This window comes from Orcinus orca, chromosome X, assembly GCF_937001465.1.
Source record: "Orcinus orca chromosome X, mOrcOrc1.1, whole genome shotgun sequence".
Taxonomy (NCBI): Eukaryota; Metazoa; Chordata; class Mammalia; order Artiodactyla; family Delphinidae; genus Orcinus; species Orcinus orca.
In genome coordinates this window covers 42,513,779-42,535,225 of record NC_064580.1, presented here as the reverse complement: position 1 = coordinate 42,535,225, position 21,447 = coordinate 42,513,779, and the positions used below count along the sequence as shown (strand labels likewise).

Genomic DNA, 21,447 nt, shown 5'->3' with positions numbered 1-21,447 from the left:
GATGAGGGGGAGAGAAGAAGAGGGTACCCCCAAGCTGCCCATTCCCAGCTGTGGCAGGAAGGCAGGGTAGGGAGGGTGAGGGAAAAGGCAGAGGCAGGAGGGAGACTCGGAGGCTGAGGCTGGCCAGTGGAAGAGGAAGGTACTAGAACAAAAGCTCACCTGAGGATTTGTTCCGCATCAGCCGGACCTCCCGTGCTTGGACGCCGTGGGACTGCAGCTGGCCACGGATCTGTACGGGGCGATACGGATTGGAGCAAGCTCAGCACGAGGGGGCTACTGGGTACCTGAGGCTGGCTGGAGGCCTCCAGGACCCCAGAGGGTCATAGGGGATGTGCACACACTGTCTCCTCTCCCTCTCTCAGGGCTTTCCCCCAAGTGACCACAGCCCCAGCCCCACACCAGTACCCAGTCTCAGCTTTCAGCCCCAGACTTGCAGAGTGAGTCAAATGAAAAAAGGGGCATGGTGCAAGGTGAAGCATGGCAGCATAACAACCCTCAGGGATGGAGAACAGCAAGAGAGCAAGCGAGCCAGCAGCTCAAGAATGGTGGGCAGGGGTGGTCTGACAACAGGCTTGGTGCAGCCACAGAGCAAGGAAAGCTGGCAAGCAATTCTGGCCCTTTGCAAAGGGACTGCCCTCCGGCTTGCATCAAGAGAGACCCGTGACAAAAAGTACGAAACTGGGAAGGACTGGGGTCTGAGCAAACCCCAAACATGTGTGCTAGACCATAAATGGAGCAGTAACTTGGGGTGGAAACCAAAAGGCATGGCCGTGGGATTTGGAAAGCTTCCTGGATGACCTAAGCCAGAGGGAAGCTGCAGATGCAATTTGGGATTTGGACCAGGCGAGGCAGAGTCTCTAGGCCAGTGGTGCCTCTCACAAGCGATTGGGAGCCTGTGCTGGGCATTCTTGGGCAGCAGCCTTAATGCCTCTGGGCCTGTTTCCTCATCAGGTTCAACAACAAAAGGGAAATTAAACATACACATACAAGGATGAAAAAGAAAGACACAGAGGAGCAGATCAGAACTGCTAACACTCAGGGAGAGCTCAGGAAACAGCTAGAATGTGGGCTCTGGGGTTCAGCTGTCCAGGTTCAGACCCCAACTCTGCTGTGCCACTCACCGGCTGTGGGACCTGAGGCAAACTGCTTCACTGCTGGGGGCCTGGCTTCCTCATCCGTAGAATGAAAATACAAAGAGTACCTTCCCTACAGGGTGGCTGTGCAGATTAAATCAGACCTGACATGTGGCCCACCCTGTGATAAATCCTCCACAGATGTCAGCACTCAGTTACCGTCTGACCCTGAACAGTGCAGGTGGGCCAGACCTGAAAGCTCTCAAGCACACAGGTGGGGTTTTCTCTGCGACAACATAGGCAGCCAGCAGGTTTCAGAGGAGAGATGAGCAGAGAATTCACGGGCAGTGGGGAGGAGGCGGAGAACTGGGGAGGCTAGTGAGGAGGCTGTTCTAGTGGCCCACTTGGGGTTTTCCTGCTCTCTAGGAGAGGTCTGCACGAGAAGGGAGGAGGATCGGAGGGAACGTCACACAGGAAAACAGGGTGGGAAGGCTGCAGCAGCAATGAAGTCAAAGGAGAACCCAAGGCTCTGTGGTCGTGCCAGTGAGGAGATCTGATGCTGCTGGCAAAAGAGGGTGGAGGGCGGGGAATGAGAATAAAACCTCAGAAAATCCCACGGGGAACCACCCCACCGCCCAGGCTGCAGGGTCTCCACAACATCTCTGTCACCAGAAATATCTGGCACTGGGACTGGTGAGCATCTGGCCTTTGATGGACATTTGCAGAATGGATGGATGGCCAGTGGAATGTGCAGAAGGAATGCTCTGTTCCCTCCCCCACCCACCACCACAGCCCCTGGGCCAAGTCAGCCTATCCAACGCTCCTCCCTTCCAGACTAGGAGACAACAAGGCCTATCGGGGGACGGATCAGTGCTGGCGGACAGAAGCTAGTGGGGATAAGGCATGAAAAGTGCTGAGGTTGGGGGTAAGGGAGAAGCTGAGGGCCCTGGAGGAGACCCAGCCTGGCCTCCTGCTCTGCCACCTGCCCAGGGACACGGGGGGCACGTACGTCATCCTCAGTGGCTGCCTGTGGCAGCATCCTCAGCATGACGATGTTACTGGCCTTCTCCTCCTCCTCCTCCTCCTCCTCCTCCTCCTCCTCCTCCCCTTGCTCGGTCCGATAGTCCTGGTCCCGATAGTCGCCGTCTCGGGGGAAGCCTGGTGGGCCGGTGGGGCTGTGCCTGTGCCGCCGCCGCCGCCTACGCTGAGTCTCGGAGCCCGGGGAGGCCTCGTAGGAATCCTGGCCAACAGAATGAGACGAGAGACACCAGACGGGCAGTCAGTCTGGGGTGGGCCTAGGAGCTGGCCGCTGGCTCTCCGAGGCAGGCAGGCTCTGAAAGCCAGGGGTGGGCGGGCTCCGGCTAAAGGCTTGGGGCAGGCAATGTGGGCAGGCCCTGGACTGCAACCCTTCTGGGGTTGGAGATTCTCCCCAGGATGCTTTTGGGGGCTGCTTTGGTGGGGAGTGGGGAGAGGCCGGTGGCAGTATTGGTGTGGGAGAGGAACTCCCACAGACAGGTGACCAGACACCATTTAAAACCTCCTTGGGAAGAGACCATTTGGGGTTGGCACACTAAACCCTGCTCTGTTTCTCCCCCCTCCTCCCTCGCCAGCTCAGCTAGCATGTGCACAATTTTTCCCTGTGCCATGGAAGGCCACACCTCGCTTAAGATTCCCAGCCTGGGCCCTGCCACCAAGTCGTGGGTTTAGGAATAGCTTAAGACCTCAGCCAGAGCCAGCCAGCAGGGCCTGGCAAAGGTGCGAGGGCTACAGCGCTGCCTTCCGGTCCCTGATCCTCTGCCTGGCCAGTCCTCCATCACCACCAGGCTCTCTCCTAACAGGGTGTGGTCACTGGATTCCTGGGCGTTGCCCAAACCATCCTTTCAGGACTAAGCAAGCCAGGCCTGGGTCCACACCCCTCCTGCCCTCACGGAGGCCAGATAACTCAGCACTCCACTCTTCCTGGTCCACCCAGGGCCCAGCCAGTGCTTGGAGACATCCAGGCACAGCTCACAGCTGCCATCGAGGAAGCTTGGTTGCCCACCACAGGGGTCTTTCCATTGGACCCCCCAGAGGGTGGCCGGCAGCCCACACTCTGCTTCCCACTGGAAAGGAGAGCTGTCTGCTTGTGTGGACCAGGGCCCTGACGCCCCCTCAACTTGGGGTTCCCGTAAGGCAAGGCTGCTGCTTCCCGTCAGATGGGGGCTCCCTGATGGTGAACATCATGCCTCCCCACTCAGGCCAGGGCTAACTATACAACATGGAAATGGCTAGCTTCTGAGCTCAAAGTAGAGGCCTGAGGGGACTTCCCCTTCTGTCTAGAGGCTCTGCCACCACTGGGAATGCCCACGGTCAGCCCCCCAGAGCTGCTTTGCTTGGTGATATCCAAGTGATATCCAAGTGCCCTCCCAACCCTAGATGCCGGGTCCCCAAATTGGCTGGGAGCAGGCAGTATAGGGCTTGCAGTGAACCCTGAACAACAGGGAAGAAGGGAGACAGGTGGTGGCCAGGGGCCCTCAGAAGTATAGAGCCAAGCACGTGGAAGTTAGGGAGACCCAACTTGGGAGAGGAGCCCTCAGAGAGGGGAGTGGGGACAGACCCTCCAGGTGAGGCAAAGCCACCGAGCACAGTCTGAAGGCATGGGAGCTGAGAGCTACCTGCACACGGTGCTACAGCCAGACAGAGGCCCTGCAGGAGCTGGCCCTCCCCTGCCCTCACCTCTGCACTCTGCTCTTCGGACGAGTCATCATAGTCGTGCTTGCCCTCCTGGCTGCCATACTCGCGGGGATATGAGCGGTAGTCCATGTCCCGGTAGTCGTGATCCCGGCTGCGGTTCTCCCCACCATCATCCTGTGAACGATCGGCGGCTCCGTAACGGCCAGTCCTGTCTCCACGACCCCCTCTGGGGAAAGAAGGATGGGGAGGGAAGAGAGGGCAATCCTTTCTGAAAGGTGCAAGAGGTGAGAGTGACCCCACCCACCCCCCTCCCTAGACCCTCAGCCCCAACCCCTGACAGGGATCCCTACATGCTGACCCCGTGGGGCCAACTGGCTCCCACCTCTCCCTCAAATTCAACCCACTTCTCTCCTTCCCTTCCCCACCTCTCCATTCCCTCACTGGGCCCTTAGATGTGGAACCCTGACTGGTCTCCTCACCTCCACCCAGGCCTCCCCTAGTTTACTCTCTATACCCCAAATGTGAGTGAGGGTTTCACAAGGCAAAGTCAATCAAGCCCAACCATATTGCTCCTTACAAAACACCAAAATGCTCACTAAGGTCCTACAAGGTCTGCAGGGTCCTGCGGGATGAGGTCCCTGCTGACCTCTTTCCTTCCACCTCATCGTGCACTGTGCTACCCTGCCCCCCTGTTCCACGGTCACCTTGCTAGCACTGGCAGCTGTCTGTTTGCACGTATGTATATATGTATGTATTTATTTTGTGCGGGCTTTTCTCTGGCTGCGGCGAGCGGAGGCTACTCTTTGTTGCGGTACGCAGGCTTCTCATTGTATGTATGTATGTATGTATTTATTTCGCGTGGGCTTTTCTCTGCTTGCGGCGAGCGGAGGCTACTCTTCGTTGAGGTATGCAGGCTTCTCATTGTGTGTATGTATGTATTTATTTCGCGTGAGCTTTTCTCTGGTTGCGGTGAGAGGAGGCTACTCTTCGTTGCGGTACGTGGGCTTCTCATTGTATGTATGTATGTATGTATGTATGTATTTCGCGTGGGCTTTTCTCTGGTTGCAGCGAGCAGGGGCTACTCTTTGTTGTGGTGCGCGGGCTTCTCATTGCGGTGGCTTCTCTTGTTGCGGAGCACGGGCTCTAGGCATGCGGGCTTCAGCAACATGGGCTCGGTAGTCGTGGCTCGTGGGCTCTAGAGCGCAGGCTCAGTATTTGTGGCACATGGGCTTAGTTGCTCCGCGGCATGTGGGATCTTCCTGGACCAGGGCTCAAACCTGTGTCCCCTGCATTGGCAGGCGGATTCTTAACCACTGCACCACCAGCGAAGCCCCTGGCAGCTGTTTTGTTAAAATTTCTCCTACTGCAATAACTGTAAAATAATTATCTCAACATTGATTTAATGTGCATTTCTTTGATGATTTAAAAAATTACTAGACTGGCTTCCCTGGTGGCACAGTGTTTGAGAGTCCACCTGCTGATGCAGGGGATGCGAGTTTGTGCCCCGGTCTGGGAAGATCCCGCGTGCCGCGGAGCGGCTGGGCCCGTGAGCCATGGCCGCTGAGCCTGCGCGTCCAGAGCCTGTGCTCCGCAACGGGAGAGGCCACAACAGTGATAGGCCCGCGTACCGCAAAAAAAAAAAAAAATTACTAGACTGAGTTTTGGGAGATGAGGGAACCACCTGTTCGGTTCACTGCCCTATTCCCCAAAGCTTAGCTTAGTGCCTAATACTCAGCAGGTGCCCAATAATTATTCTTTGATAAAATAATGACTCTAAAGAGCACTGAGGAACCACTAGACCACCAGGAAACTCCCTCTAAAAGTATTCTAAAAGCAACCAATACATATCTACTTAAAACAAGACAAAAATGGACATCACCATAGACTACTACTAGCAGGATCCCAATCGTGGTCAGAAATGATACTAGAATATCCATTATCCACACCATTATTAACATTATTCTAAGATACTCGCTATTAAACAATTAAACAAAGGGAAAAAAAGATTAAGAGCTGGAAAGGAAAAGGTAAAATTACCATTACTTGTAGATGATATGAGAATGTATCTGCCTAAGCCTAAGAGAATCAACTGAGAACTGATTATAAATAATAAGATAAATCAGTAAAGATGCTGGGTTCAAAATTAATACACAGAAATAAATATTGTGCTTGTATTCAGAGAGCCACTGTTCAGAAATAGGAAGATCCCAAGGATCACTGCATCAAAAAGGTTAAATACCTAGACATGTGCAAGATCTTATGACTATACTTCACACATATAAGCCAGGATACATTTGAAATGGGTCAAAGATTTAAATGGAAGAAATGAAACCATAGAGGAAAAGAAGAATAAAACACGAGATAGTTTTTTGATAATCTTGAAATGGGGTAAACTATGACCCAAATCCAGAAGCCACAGAAGAAAAGACTATTAAATCTGACTACATAAAAATAAAACATTTCTGCTTGGAAAAAACAAAAACCGTCACAAGCCAAGTCAAGACAAACAATAAACAGGGAAAAGATAAGGGATAAAGAAAAAGGGAACTGAATTCACAGAAAATAATACAGTTGACCTTTGAACAATGCAGGGGTTATGGGCACCGACCCTCTGCTCAGTTGAAAATCCGAGTATAACTTATAGTCAGGCCTCTGTATCTGTGGTTCCTCCACATGCTCAGATTCAACCAACCATGGATCCTGTAGCATTGTAGTATTTACTATTGAAAAGAATCTGTGTATCAGTGGACCTATGCAGTTCAAACCTGTGTTTTTCAAGGGTCAACTGTACAGATGGTTTATATTTGAAAAGATGCTCTATCTCACTCATAATGAAAGATGAAAATTAAAACTATACTGGATAGGTCATTTTTATAACACTTAAAATTTATTTTTGTATATTTTTCCTAAATCATTTTTACTGTGATAAAATATATATAACAAGAACTTTACCATTTTTTTAAATAAATTTTTTTATTTTTATTTATTTACTATTTTTGGCTGTGTTGGGTCTTCGTTGCTGCACGCGGGCTTTCTCTAGTTGTGGTGAGTGGGAGCTACTCTTCATTGCGGTGCACGGGCTTCTCTTGCAGCGGAGCGCAGGCTCTAGAGTGCGTGGGCTTCAGTAGATGTGGCATGTGGGCTCTAGAGCGCAGGCTCAGTAGTTGTGGTGCACAGGCTTAGTTGCTCCGCGGCATGTGGGATCTTCCCAGACCAGAGCTCGAACCCGTGTCCCCTGCATTGGCAGGCGGATTCTTAACCACTGCACCACCAGGGAGGCCCAAGGACTTTACCATTTTAAAGTGTACAACTCAGTGGCACAAAGTACACTCAAAATGTTCTACAGTCATCACCACTATCTATTTCTAGAACCTTTTCATCACCCCAAACAGAAACTCTGTACTCTAATTAAACAATAATTCCCCACACCACCTGGCACTCTCTACTCTAGTTTCTGTCTCTATGAGTTTGCCTATTCTAGGTACCTCATAAAAGTGGACTCATATAACATTTGTCCCTTTGTGTCTGGCTTATCTCACTTAGCAGAATGTTTTCAAGGTTCAGGTTGTAGAATGCATCAGAATTTCATTTCTTTTTATGGCCATATATGTATGTATGGTATATGCTACATCTCTTGATGGACACCTGGGTTGTTTCCACCTACTGGTTGTTTTGGATATTGTGAATAATGCTGCTATGAACACTGGTGTACAAGTATCTGTTTGAGTCCCTGCTTTCAGTTCTTTTGGGTACACACCCAGGAGTGGAATTGCTGAATCCTATGGTAACTGATTTTTTGAGGAACTGCCAAACAGTGTTCCATAGCAGCTGTACCATTATACATTCCTACCAGCAATGCACAAAGCTTCCAATTTCTCCACATCCTCATTAACACTTGTTATTTTGCATTTTTCATGTGCTTATTGGCCAATTATACATCTTCTTTGGAGAAATGTCTATTCAAGTCTTTTGCCCATTTTTGAATTAGGTTTTTCTGTTGCTCTTGTAGGAGTTCTTTATATATCCTGGGTGTTAATCCCTTATCAGATATATGATTTGCAAACACATTCTCCCATTCTGTGGGATGTCTTTTCATTCTTTTGAATAGCATTCTTTGATGTATAAAAGTTTCTAATTTGATAAAGTCAAACTTATTTTTAAGAAATGATAATTTTGGGCTTCCCTGGTGGCGCAGTGGTTGAGAGTCCGCCTGCAGATGCAGGGGACACGGGTTTGTGCCCCAGTCCAGGAAGATCCCACATGCCGCGGAGCGGCTGGGCCCGTGAGCCACGGCCGCTGAGCCTGCGCATCCGGAGCCTGTGCTCCGCAATGGGAGAGGCCACAACAGTGAGAGGCCCGCGTACCACAAAAAAAAAAAAAAAAAGAAAGAAATGATAATTTTAGATTTACAGAAAAGTTCAAAGATAATACAATTCTCATATACTTTTCACCCAGTTTCTTCTAATGTGAAGAGAACCATGGTACATTTGCCAGAACTAAAAAGTTAACTAAACTGTAGACTTCATTAGCATTTCACCAGTTTTTCCACTACTATCCCCTTTCTGTTCCAGGATCTAATCCAAGATACCACATTGCATTTAGTCATCATGCCCCCTTAGTCTCCTCTGGCCTGTGAAAGTTTCCCAGTCTTGCCTTGTTTTTTTATGACCTTGACACAATTTTGAAGCATACTGGTCAGTTATGGTTTTTTGAAGAATACAATAGAGGTGCCCTTCTGATCACATCAGATCTCAGGGGCATGCTATCAATGTGACTTACCACTGGTGACACTGAACTTGATCATCTGGTTATGGTGGGGTCTGCCCGGTTTCTCCGCTGTAAAGTTTCTTTTTCTCTTACACTCTATTCTTTAGAAGCGAGTCACTAAGATCAACCCACACTCAAGAGGAGGAAAATTAAGCTCTACTTCTTAGAGTGGGGAGTATCTACATATATTATTTGGAATTCTTCTGTAAGGAAGATCTGTGATCGAATGTTTTTAACTCAACAAATCTGCAGAAGTCCAAATGTTTGACAACAAACTGTTGGCAAGGCTGTATGGGAAATAGGCACTCTCATATTGGTAGTAGGAGTGAAAATGGAACGATCCTCATGGAGGAGAATTTGTCAATAGCTGGCAAAACTAAAAATCTATATACTCTCTGACCCCCAATTCTCCTTCTGGGAATTTAATGTACTGATACACTTGCACATATACAGAAACAGTACTCTCAATGCAACACTGTTTATAACAGCAAAGGACAAGAAACAACTTAGAGAAGAGTCAGGAAAATTCTGTTTAAAAAAAGACTAATGATGGAGAGAGGAACCCCACCAAATATTAAAACATATTATAAAGGTGGAGCAATTGAAACACAAATGGACAGATCCGGTAAAATCAGAGTTCATAGTACACAAACACACATATGGAAATTTAGAATCAGGCAAAGGTTGCAATTCAAATGAACAAGGAGAAAATGGATTAGTCAATAAATACTAGTTGTGATAACTGTCTAGCTCAGGAATTGGTAAACCACAGCCAGGGGGCCAAATTCAGTCACCTAAATAAAGTTTTCTTGAACACAGCTATACCTGTTCATTTACATATTGTCTGTGGTTGCTTTCCGCAGACTGGTTGTGACAGACTGTATGGTCTTCGATGCCAAAAAATATTTACTATCAGGTCCTTTACAGAAAAAGTTTGTTGACCTTTAAGAAAATAAAGTTGTTTATCTACCTCATTTCTTACACCAAGTAAATTCTAGATGGATCAAAAATTTAAGTCCCTGAATAGACACCTTAAAAATATTAGAAAGAAAATGTAAGAAAAAACTGATTACCTCAAGAATGGGGAAGACCTTTATAAGTAAGGCAAAACCCAGAAGTCATAAAATTTAAAAAAAAGATAAATCTGGCTTCATAAAAAATTTTAAATATCTAGAGTATAAAAAATACCATAAACAAATAAACATGTGATAAAACAAATATGATAAAATGTTAATGGTAGAATCCAGTGGATGGATATAGAGGTGTTCACTGTAAAATTCTTTCAACTTTGCTGTATGCTTGAAATTTCATAATAAAATACTGGAAAACCCCCAAAAAGCTAAAAGGTAATTAACAAATGGGAAAAATAAAATGTTTCCAGACATTTCAGTTGGTTTGCAATTTTTCAAAATTGTTCATTCATTTATTCATTCAACAAATAGTAATGTAACATTTGCTATGTGTCAGGTGCTATTCTAGGTGCTGAGGATACTGCTGTGAACAAAATGAAGTCTCTGTCCTTGTGAGCTTGGCTTAGAACCCAAATTGTTTCCTTAATGATAAATACCTAGACAAGAAGCAGCTGGTGTGAGAGAGATGAGTATTTTTAAGGTTTTTGATATGAACAATGCTTTTCATTGTTGCTTAATGTAGGTATTCCTCGATATTTGGACTCTACTTATCAGAATCTAAGAACTGAACAGATTTGGGGACTTCCCTGGTGGTGCAGCGGTTAAGAATCCGCCTGTCAATGCAGGGGACACGGGTTCGAGCCCTGGTCCAGGAAGATCCCACATGCCACAGAGCAACTAAGCCTATGCGCCACAACTATTAAGCCCGTGTGCCACAACTACTGAAGCCCGCGCACCTAGAGCCGGTGCTCCTCAACAAGAGAAGCCACTGCAATGAGAATCCCGCACACCGCAACGAAGAGTAGCCCCCGCTCGCCACAACTAGAGAAAGCCCCCGCACAGCAACAAAGACCCAACACAGCCAAAAAAACAAAAAACAAAAAACAAAATAAAAACCAAAACAACCGAATAGAGTTGAATAAATGTTCAGATGAAATCCTTAACTGACACCCAGCATCTAAACCAAATAAATTTGAATACTGAACTCTTGCTATCTAAACTCAGGAAGGGAAAAGATTTAGATAGTAAGGGATACTTTTCACTGGCCACAGAGCACTTTGACTAAATACCTTCCAAAGGTAGTCCCCATTCATAATACATTTCTAGGAAGCTGGACTGAATCACAATATAAGAGGATCTCCACAAAATGAGTATATTTCTGGAAAACATAAAATGCCATAATTGGCAGAAGTAGACAAAATGATAATCAAAAACCCAGGCCCCTTTAAAGGTGAGTTTTACCAAACTTTCAAGGGACAGATAAGTCTTTTATGAGTTCCTCCAATAAACAGAGAAATAGCAAAAGATGCCCAATTCATGTCATGAGGCCACCTTGATTCAATGCCAGATAAATACCAGAAAAGGAAATTATAGGACCCCATCACTGATGGACACAGATGCAAATATCCTAAATAAAACAATTATCTAATTAAATGTAACAGTGTTTTAAAAGTATACACATTATTTAAATAATTTTTCTTCCAAAAATTCATGAGTAAACATGAGAAAAACACAAATTGAGAAACATCTACAAAACAACCGACATGTACTCTTTAAACATCAAGTTCATAAAAGACAAAGATTGAATAACTATTCCAGATTAAAGGAGACTAAAAAACAAAGTAGCTCAATGTGATGTGTGATCTTGGATTGGATACTGGATTAGGGAAAAACAGCTATAAAAGACATTTTTGGAAGAACTGATGACATCTGAATATAGACTTTAAGACAAAAGTATTGTATCAATGTTAAATTTCTTGATATTGATAAGCATCCTGTGATTATGAAAGAGAAAGCGGGACGAACATGCTGTAGTACTTACCGGTCATGTCTGCCACTAACTCAAATGAGTCAGAAAAAAATGTTATGTATAGAAAGTGGAGGAGGGGTAGAGGGAAGGGAGAAGGAAGAGGGGAAGGGAGAGGGGAGGAGAAAAGGGAGAGGGGAGAAAAAAGAGGGGGAAGGAGGAAGGAGTAGGCTTGTAGGTAGGTAAAGCGAATGTGGCAAAATGTTTACAATTAGTGGTTCTGGGTAGAGGATTAAGGGAGTTCGTTGTACTTGCAATTTTTTTTTTGTAAATCTGAGGTTTTTTCAAAATGAGAAGTTATAAACATACACATACATACCATGATCAAGGAGGGTATATCTCAATAATATCAAGGATGCAATTGAATGCAATTTATGAAGTTGATGGACAAAAGGAGGGAAAAAAGCATGTAATTATGAAGTTCAATACTCATTTCTGTTCAGTCTTAGCAAACTAAAACTAGAGAATTTTCTTGATTTATTGAAGACTATATTCTAAAAGCCTACAGTACACATCACACTTGATGGCTAAACAAAAGGGGCTGCCTATCAGGCCTGGACTGACTGTCTGTCTGCAGATGTCCTTTATGGGAAAGAAAATAAACTATATTGTTTAAGCCATTATTCTTTGGATTTTCAGTTACAACCTACCAAAATGAATCTATACTTGTGACTCTTAACTAAAATGAATCTTAATCAGCATCACAGATACTATTTAACATGGTATCAAAAGTTCTGGTCAGTGCTATAAGTGAGGAAAAAGAAATAAGAAAAGCCAGGATTGGTTTGTATAAAACATGGCTAACTACTTAGAAAGACCATCAAAGTCAACAATGAATGAGTAGAAATAACAATGGAACACAGCAGAGATAAGATAACTTAAAAAAACCAACAGCTTTCTTCTACCCCAGTAAATATCAGCTTGGAAAATAAAAAGACAAGATGCGAATAAAAACTACTGAAGCATCTAGGAATTACTTTAACAAACAATACACGACCAGATTAAACTTAAAAGCTTTTACACAGCAAAGAAAACTATCAACAAAACAAAACGACCGACTGAATGGAAGAAAATATTTGCAAATGATATGACCAATAAGGGGTTAATATCCAAAATATATAAACAGCTCATACAACTCAATATCAAACAAACAAACAGAAACAAACAAACCCAACTTAAAAATGGACAGAAGGGGCTTCCCTGGTGGCGCAGTGGTTGAGAGTCCACCTGCCGATGCAGGGGACACGAGTTCGTGCCCCGCAACGGGAGAGGCCACAACAGTGAGAGGCCCGCATACCACAAAAAAAAAAGAAAAAAAGAAGACAGAATTGAATTATTGCAACAATGTTTCTTTCTCCAGCACAAGATTCCCTCTTGAATTCCACTTTTGCCTGTTGTCAGCAACATTCCGTTCAAAAGATATCAAGAGAGCTACCGCTTTTTGCAATTCAGACATAGCCTGTGCTCCGCAACGTGAGAGGCCACAACAGTGAGAGGCCCGCGTACCGCAAAAAAAAAAAAAAAAAAAAAGGGACAGAAGACCTGATAGACATTTTTCCAAAGAAGACATACAGATGGCCAAGAGGCACATGAAAAGATGTTCAACATCGTTAATCATCAGAGAAATGCAAATTAAAACCACAATGAGGTATCACCTCACACCTGTCAGAATGGCTATCATCAAAAAGAACACTGACAACAAACGTTGGTGAGGATGTGGAGAAAAGGGGACCCTCGTACACTGTTGGTAGGAATGTAAACTGGTGCAGCGACTGTGGAAAACAGTATGAAGGCATCTCAAAAAACTAAAAACAGTCCACTCCTGGGTCTATATCTGAAAAAAATGCAAACACTAATTCAAAAAGATACATGTACCCCAATGTTCACAGCAGCATTATTTACAACTGCCAAGATATGGAAGCAACTTAAGTGTGCATCAACAGATAAATGGCTAAAGAACATGTGGTACATATATACAATGGAATACTACTCAGCCATAAAGAAGAATGAAATTTTGCCATTTGCAACATGGATGGACTTGGAGGGTATTAATGCTAAATGAAGTAAGTCAGAGAAAGATAAATTCTGTATATCACTTATATGTGGAATCTAAAACTTAAAACAAACTAATGACTATAACAAAACAGAAATAAATTCACAGATTAGAGAACTAGTGGTTACCAGTGGGGAAAAGGAAGAGGGGAGGGACAAGATAGGGGTAGGGCATTAAGAGGTACAAACCACTATGTATAAAATAAATAAGCTATAAGGATATATTGTACAACATAGGGAATATAGCCAGTATTTTATAATAACTATGAATGGAATATATAATCTTTAAAAACTGTATCACTATGCTACACACCTGAAACTTACATAATATTATACATCAACTATATATCAATTTTAAAAAAAGGAATACCAAAGACCTGTATTTTGGTTTATTCAGATTTTTATGTCCTTTAAACGAATTTTATAGATCTTTGTGACCTGTTTCAGAGGATGAGATGACTACTTACAAAGTAAGTATCTGGGGGGCTGTACTGGGAAAACTGCCCAGTATATGGAGGAAAATAAAACCAGAACCTACATTATAACATATTCAAAAGTGGCCTCTAGATGGATTTGAAGATGTGAATGCAAAAGGTAAAACTATAGAGTGAGAACAATCTTTGTGATCCAGAGATAGGAATAGAGAAGATTCTGAAAGGAAAGGTTATAGGACAAAAAGTGATGAATTTCAGCACACCAAAATTAAAAACAGGTATCCATCCTTGAGGGAATCATTAAGTAAAAGGCAGTAGGCACACCCCATGGTGTCTTTGGGACCAACTAGAAGCAAAGCACTAACATACACATGGCAATACAGACAGATCTTAAGAATGCAGGGCTGAGTAATACAAAGTCCAGGAAACAGAATGAAGACTGTAATACTCTGCCATTTGTGTAAATTGAAAACACACACACTCGAAACAACACTACATATTTTAGAAGGATACGTTTCAAACACAACAGAGCAGCTGCCTACAGCTATGGGTATTGGAAATAAAAAAGGAAAAAATAAATATGGCAAGAGAAGGTCTTGTACCAACCTATGATAGAAATGTACCTTGAACTGGAAAAGTATGATTAACTCAAACCTCTGCACTTGAGGTCCTTTAAAAGCCAAAAGAAAGCCAGTGGCTTTATTTGGTAATAAAGTCTGAGGCAAGTATCTTACCTACTCAAACTCAGAAACTGCCACAGAGCTCTTCCAGTGAATACCATCCAAAATCGAATGCCTTTCAAAAGACATTCTGAAATAAGGTCAAGGCTGAATAACACTAGAGGATGACCACACCTCAAGTTTGGGCTCATCACTTTTCAGAAACAAAATATTATAATTCTATATTTTTGAAAAGGTGGTGGTAGCAGAAACCCTTTGTAAGACATTAAAAAAATTATTTCCTCCCTGACTTTTCATAAATCTACTGACTCTTAATAGAGGCTCTCTGGGACAATTAGGTCTACTTTCCTATACAACCTTTAAAAGTCAGGAACAAATCATCTTCGTTAGAATCAAGCGAGGTGATCCACCCGTATGGTAAGGGTATGGCCCAGGATCTCTGTATTTCACCAAGTGTCCCAACTGTTTCTTGTTCGTACCAGAGTTTAAAAATAACTGTATAAGAGTGTCCCATTCCAAGACAAGTATCACAGCAACTTCAGCCCACCCTGTCCCTGAATCCTAAATCTTAAAAATGCAGTGCTGAGTAATACTATCTGACCTGGCTTGCCCCATACATTTTCTGGGCAAATTCCTGACTCTGAAGGCACCACTCCTCTTCATCCCTCAAACCCAAAGCTACAGCCCACACCTCTCTCCTGAGAATCCACAGCACTTACAACCCACCCACTGCCCATCTGTCATGCACCTCTGCCTCTCCTCCTGCAGTGGCTGTCCACACCTTGGTGAATGGCACCATATACCTATCTGGCTCATCCAAACTGGAAACCTAGGCATCAGTCTCCATTCCTCCCTTTCTCTGGATCCCTTCCCACTCTGCAACCAAACATGGCACCTATCAAGCTGTTTTGTAATGATCTGTAAACTGTGTGGTCTCCCTTGTGAGACCCTAAGTAAGGAGAAGGCTACAATCTTATTTGTCTCAATTCACCAATGCACTCCCAGAGCCTAGCACAGGTCCTGGCTCACAAGTGCCAAGGTAAATGTCTGCTGAAAAGAAACCAATTATCTGCTGTGCTGTTTTTTGTTGTTGTTGTTTTTTTCTGCACAAAAGCCCCCTCCTAGCACTTTCCTGGATCAACTCTCACACAGGGACAAGCCTAGATTTCTTGGCAAAGGTGGGAGCAGGTAACTCACCGTCTTTCATACTCCATGTCCTGATAGGGCCTGCGGGGGCTGCTGGGGCCCCTCCTCAGCCGCTGGCTCCGTTTCACTTCCCAGCCACCCCCACTGCTGCCACCATGATCTGCCAGCCTGGGTGATGCCTCCTGCAGGGACTCTGGAGAGAGCAGAAGGAAGAAAGGGGTCAAGGCAGTTGGGGCAGAGAGGGCCTCCTTGAGAAACGCTTATTGCGAAGGCTTTCTGCTGTCCCTGAGCTCAGCGACGCTGTTTCCCAACTCCTAGCGCTCCTGTGGACCAGAGCAGGAAGGCAGTCCCTATTTGGCCTGCTGCTTCGTTTCCCTACAAACATGAGGCTAGAGCCGGCCGCCCTAGAAACAGCATGGCCTTCAGCAGACAGCATCTTGCAGAGACCCGGTGGTGCCACCAATTCTGTGATCAGGGCTTTGCCACCTGAGACTGGTAGACAAGTCAAGCCCGGAGCTACCTGCCCAGGGGGCTCTAAGTGCTGGATGACTTGTCTGAGATCAGGCACATTAGGCATGGAGGCGAGACTTCACAGCGGGAGTCCCAGGCACCCACCAGGCTTCTTCCATGAGCCCTCAGGTGCCATTTCATCCTCCCAAGAAGATGCTGGCTGCCCACTATGAGACAGCAGGAGACCACGAAAGGCTCAGGGGGTGAAGGGTAACTTGGCAATGAGACAGCTGCCGCCTCCCTAGGCTCCCGGCTAACACAGTTTTGGCCCTCACAGGGCAACTGGCTCAGCCCTGAGCCCTGTCTCTTATGCACAGCCAGGTCCCCCAAGGCGGCTCCCTCTCCAGGGCTCTGGGCCCAAGTTATTCAGAGGTAATAAGGAGCCCTTTCGGAGCCTGTTTTGAACCACTGTTACTCTGCTGGGACGGAAGGGCAGTCCCTTCCCGCAACCCTCAGGGCTGCGGTGAGAACGAAGGAAGGCCTGAAAGCCATGTGACCGGGCCAGGGGTCACCACGAAGTATCCCAGAATCTTCAGGCCCCACCCTCTAAACAAAAATCAGGCAAAGTCAGGCGTTAACAGCACCTGCCCAACACTAGGTTGCCACCACACCTTTCCTCCTTGTATACACTCACACCAATTTTCTCTTCCTCTTCAAGCCACAGGGAACCAGAGTTACCTGCTCCCAGATGGGTAAGAGAATCACAACCAGGGGCCCCAGTGGATGAGAGCCAGAGACAAAACCCTCAGTAGATCTGGCAAAGGGGCCAGAGTCATACACTGGTATCCAAAACAGATAGGGACCAAAGTCACAGACTCGAGCCCCAAATAACTACGGGCCAAAATCACAGACAGGAACTCACAATCAACACGGGCCATAATCACACACTGAGGCCCCCTTTCACAGGATGAGCGTCAGAGTAACAGATACGAAGCCCCCCCCCCAAAAAAAGACGGGGAAATAAGTCTTACACACGTTCCTTGCACTCCCCGCCCCCACCCAGTAAGTGGATTAGGGCCAATCGTAAGAAGACTTTCTATGGATAAGGACCCCTCCCCATGGATAAGGACCAGGGTTACAGACACACACTCCGAGGATAGAGACCCGAGTCATACCGACGTTCTCCCTCCTCCCCCACCCAAGAATAAGGACCAGAGCCACAAAACACTTCCCCATGGGTAGGTAAGTACCAAAGTCACACACGATTGCAGAGAGCACACTTCTATGAATAAAAAGCAAAGTCGCAGACACCCGCCTCCCACGGATAAAGTTCGGCGTCGCAGACACAGTGAGCCACAGTAGCCCACTCCCATTCGTCCCTCCCTTCCCCCAACCCGCGTGCACCCATCCAGTGTCCCAATCGCGCACGCGCCTCTGCTCTCTAAAGGAGAAAAACAAAAAACAAAAAGACACCCCCTCCCCGGCTCAGACCGTGCAAGCATCGATCGGTTCTTTGCGAAGCCCAGATCCGCCACCCGCAGTCCGCCCTCCCGCCTCCTCTACGCACCCCCTCCCCCACCCCGGCCCCTTACCTCCGCCCCCACGACCAGCGTCGACGCTCACCTTCTCGGCCCGGGCTGTCAAGGGAGGGCTCTCGGACATCACCTCGGCCCGCCGCCACCTCCTCCAACTCTCGCAGCTCAGCCGGAGCCGGTCCGCGCAGCTACCAAGTCCGAGGCTAGGGGCGGAAGGGCGGAGGAGGGGGGGAAGGGCGGAGATGGGAGGGAGGGGAGAAGCGCGAGGCGCGCTACCCTCTCCTGGAAACCCACTGCCGCCTACTCCCAGCCGGCCGCGATCACCAGCACAAAATGGCGACGACAAGACGGGAGCCGGCGCTTCCACCACCATCCACCTACTAAGGGAGCGCGCTCTGGCCTGCCCAGTCTATTGGTCGCCGTCCGCCGTCGGCCAGCCCCGGCTTGCTCTGATTGGCAAGTGTACGCCATTTCCCCGCTCCCCATGCAAACTCCCACAAGTCGAGAAAAGGAGCAGCAATTGGCCAATCCGGCGAGGCGCTTTTAAGAAAGGTTGGCTTCCGGGCTTCCCTGGTGGTGCAGTGGTTGGGAGTCCGCCTGCCGATGCAGGGGACGGGGGTTCGTGCCCCAGTCCGGGAAGATGCCACATGCTGCAGAGCGGCTGGGCCCGTGAGCCATGGCCGCTGAGCCTGCGCGTCCCGAGCCTGTGCTCCGCAACGGGAGAGGCCACAACAGTGAGAGGCCCGCGTACCGCAAAAAAAAAAAAAAAAAAAAAGGTTGGCTTCCTTCTAAGATGAAAGAGCAACGGAAGCTCCGCCCTTCTCGCCAGAGGGCAAGGGAGCTCTCCGTGCGATTGGTTGGGAACGGAATTCACACGCGTGCTACCGCTTTATTTTCAAGGAAATTCCACAGCCTTTCGGTCAGAAATTCCATAGCCTGATCGAGAGGATAAGAAGATGGTTGCTTCCGTGAGGCCGTGACAGAGGGAGGGAAAGAGGACGCCTCGCCCTTTTGAAAACAAAATCTCGACTCGGGACCTATTGCGGTAGGGGCGGAGCGACAATTCTCGCGCTCGGACCAGCTGCAGCTGCGCAGTCACATTTCCGTCCCCGCCCCCGATAAGCTGCAGAACGATCTGTCATGGTGGCCGGGATGTTAGGTTTGTGCGGCCGCCGCCTTTTGGCTGTGGCGGCGAAGCGAGGGCTCCCGGCTGCCCGTGTTCGCTGGGAATCCAGCTCCTCCAGGGCTGTGATCGCCCCGTCCGCTGTGGCGGGAAAGCGGCCGCCGGAACCGACTTTACGCTGGCAAGAGGACCCAGATCCCGAGGACGAAAACCTCTACGAGAAGGTGAGAGGGAGGGGATACGGGACGCCGGAAGGGTCAATCGGAGACCGGCGGATGGGCGCCATAGAGGACGTTCTTAGTCGGCTGAAGATTGCGCAGCCGGCGAAATCCTCGAAGATTTGGGAATTTTGCCTAGCTTGTTTTCCTCCTTTGTCCCCTGATCACCTTCGGGTTCAGGGCCAGAGGCGAGATTGGCCTTATTTTGCAGACAGATATCAACCCTGAAGTGGACAGTGCTCAAAACACGTTTGAAGCAATATAACAACAGTAATACTAAACACTGATATAGTGCTTGCTCAGGTGTTTGAAACACTTTACATATATTAACTCATTTAATCCTCATAACAACCTTATTTCGAGGTAGGTAGTATTAGTGTACCCATTCTACAGATGAGGAAGCTGAAGCATAAAGATGTTAAGTGACTTGTCTAAGCTCACATAACTGAATGTGTGGTGGAGCCAGGTCTGCTGTGCTATACCGATATCAGAGACTGAAATCAGAACGCCTGAGTTGGAATACAGGCAGTGACCTTGGGCAAGTAGCTAAACCCCTTGGTGCCTCAATTTCTATGTAAGATGGGGAAAGTGTTAGGACACCTTCTAAAAAAATAAAATACTACAGTACACCTGCCTCGTGTAATTAAATGAATCAAAATGCTCAAAACAGCAGGTGGCACTTAGTAAGTACTCACCATTAGAAGGTGTTAATTATTCTTGCCACTTTCCACTTCACTGGGATATTGTGCAGTTTGTGCTTGTGAAAAGGCCTGGCATATAATAGGTACTTCATTAATACTAATCTCTGGTTGAGGGGCTGTGATATATAGGATGCTTATTCATTTATTCATTCATTCTGTAACTATGTATTGAGGGCCTGCTGTAATGCCAGGTTAAGTTCAGGGTGCTAGGGATTCAGCAGTATGGAAATCAGATAAAGCCCCTGCTTTCACAGAGCTTACGTGGAAGTGGAGAATACTGAAAATAAACATGTAAAATGTTAGAAAACAGTAATATAGAGTATGTAATCAATAATATAAGATGATGTGATCAGAGGATTTGGAGGATATGCTACTTTGGTAAACTAGTAAATGCTAGAAAGTTAAGCAAGGTAAGAGGATGGAGAGTGACTTGGGGGTAGGGAGTTAATAGGTTGAGCCATTTTTGACCTGTAAAAATGGCAATTTTCTGTAGTTCAACTTAATAGATAAGGTGACTAGGGAGTGCCTCCTAAGGGGAGTGATGATGAAGCCAAAACCTTGAATGAGGAGACAGATCCAGCCATGACTAGATCTGGGGGAAAGGCTTTCCAGGCGGAGGGAACAGCAGGTGCAAAGGCCCTGTGGTGGGAAGGAGCTTGACAAGTCCTAAGAATAGAGAGGAATTTAGGGAGGGAGGGGAGATTGGTCCAAGGTGAAATTGGAGACCAGGTTATGCAGCGCCAGCATAAGGCTTTGTGGAGCAGCAGGAAGCCCTCATTGACCTCTTCTTCTCTTTGCCATAGAACCCAGACTCCCACGGTTATGACAGGGACCCTGCTGTGGACCTCTGGAACATGCGGGTCGTCTTCTTCTTTGGCTTCTCCATCATCTTGGTCCTTGGCAGCACCTTTGTGGCTTATCTGCCTGACTACAGGTGCATGGGGTGTCAAAGAGAGTGGGACGGGTCGGGGCAGAAGCAGGGGTGGAGATTGAAGGAGACTGCCAGAAATCCTGTCCTTGGGGAGCTAAGATGGGGATTGGTGTCCATTGAAGCTCCCTCACGTCTACCCTCATGCTGCTGCCTCCAGGATGCAGGAGTGGGCCCGCCGGGAAGCTGAGAGGCTTGTAAAATACCGAGAGGCCAATGGCCTCCCCATCATGGACTCCAACTGCTTCGACCCCAGCAAGATCCAGCTGCCAGAGGATGAGGACTGACCGGTTACTGAAAGGGGCTTAAGAAGCACCACCTTCTCCACCCCTTGTCTGCCATTCTGCCCTCTCTTCAGAGCACCTAATTAAAGGGACTGAAACTGTGACTGGCTGGTGTTGCTTTTGTTGTAAGGGGGATGTGGGAGTGGGATGTCAGGCTTTAAAAGCCTTTTCTGGGTATTCTGGTTATCTGTTGCCATGTGACAAACACCCTAAAACTCAGTGGCTTAAAACGACAATTTACTATTACCTTTCATGGTCCTGTGGTTGACCAGGCTCAACTAGATGGTCCTTCTTGGGGTGTTGGGTGGCTTGGGCTGGAATCATCTGGAGGCTCAACTGGGCTGGACATCCAAGATGACTTCTGTATTCCCATGTTTGGTACTTGAGTCTTCTATGTGGCCTCTCTCTCCAGCAGAGTAGCCTGGGCTTTTTATGTGGTGGCTCAG

The 21,447-nt window shown here is 47.1% G+C and overlaps 2 protein-coding genes across 12 annotated transcripts in view; one reads left to right on the top strand and one right to left on the bottom strand.

Moving 5' to 3' along the window:
• Window positions 1-18,262, bottom strand: part of RBM10 (RNA binding motif protein 10) — a 29,456-nt gene extending 11,194 nt beyond the window's left edge. For 4 of the 11 annotated variants that reach the window (XM_033409679.2, XM_033409676.2, XM_033409680.2 and 1 more), the window contains exons 1-5: window positions 17,805-18,262; window positions 15,814-15,955; window positions 3,789-4,014; window positions 2,083-2,313; window positions 160-229 (exon numbers count right to left, since the gene is read on the bottom strand). In XM_033409679.2, coding sequence (XP_033265570.1) covers window positions 160-229; window positions 2,083-2,313; window positions 3,789-4,014; window positions 15,814-15,955; window positions 17,805-18,120 — 985 coding nt within the window. In that variant the 5' untranslated portion in view covers window positions 18,121-18,262. Of the gene's footprint in view, window positions 1-159; window positions 230-2,082; window positions 2,314-3,788; window positions 4,015-10,713; window positions 10,803-15,813; window positions 15,956-17,804 lie in introns of those variants that run through there. The other 7 variants (XM_033409681.2, XM_033409682.2, XM_004281997.4 and 4 more) reach the window with 6 other exon arrangements.
• A 479-nt stretch (window positions 18,263-18,741) lies between these two features.
• NDUFB11 (NADH:ubiquinone oxidoreductase subunit B11) lies at window positions 18,742-21,105 on the top strand. Its single transcript, XM_004282001.3, has 3 exons — window positions 18,742-19,094; window positions 20,593-20,723; window positions 20,878-21,105. The coding sequence occupies exons 1-3, from the start codon at window positions 18,888-18,890 to the stop codon at window positions 21,002-21,004; spliced, it is 465 nt and encodes a 154-aa protein (XP_004282049.2). The 5' UTR covers window positions 18,742-18,887; the 3' UTR covers window positions 21,005-21,105.
• Window positions 21,106-21,447: the final 342 nt, after the last annotated feature.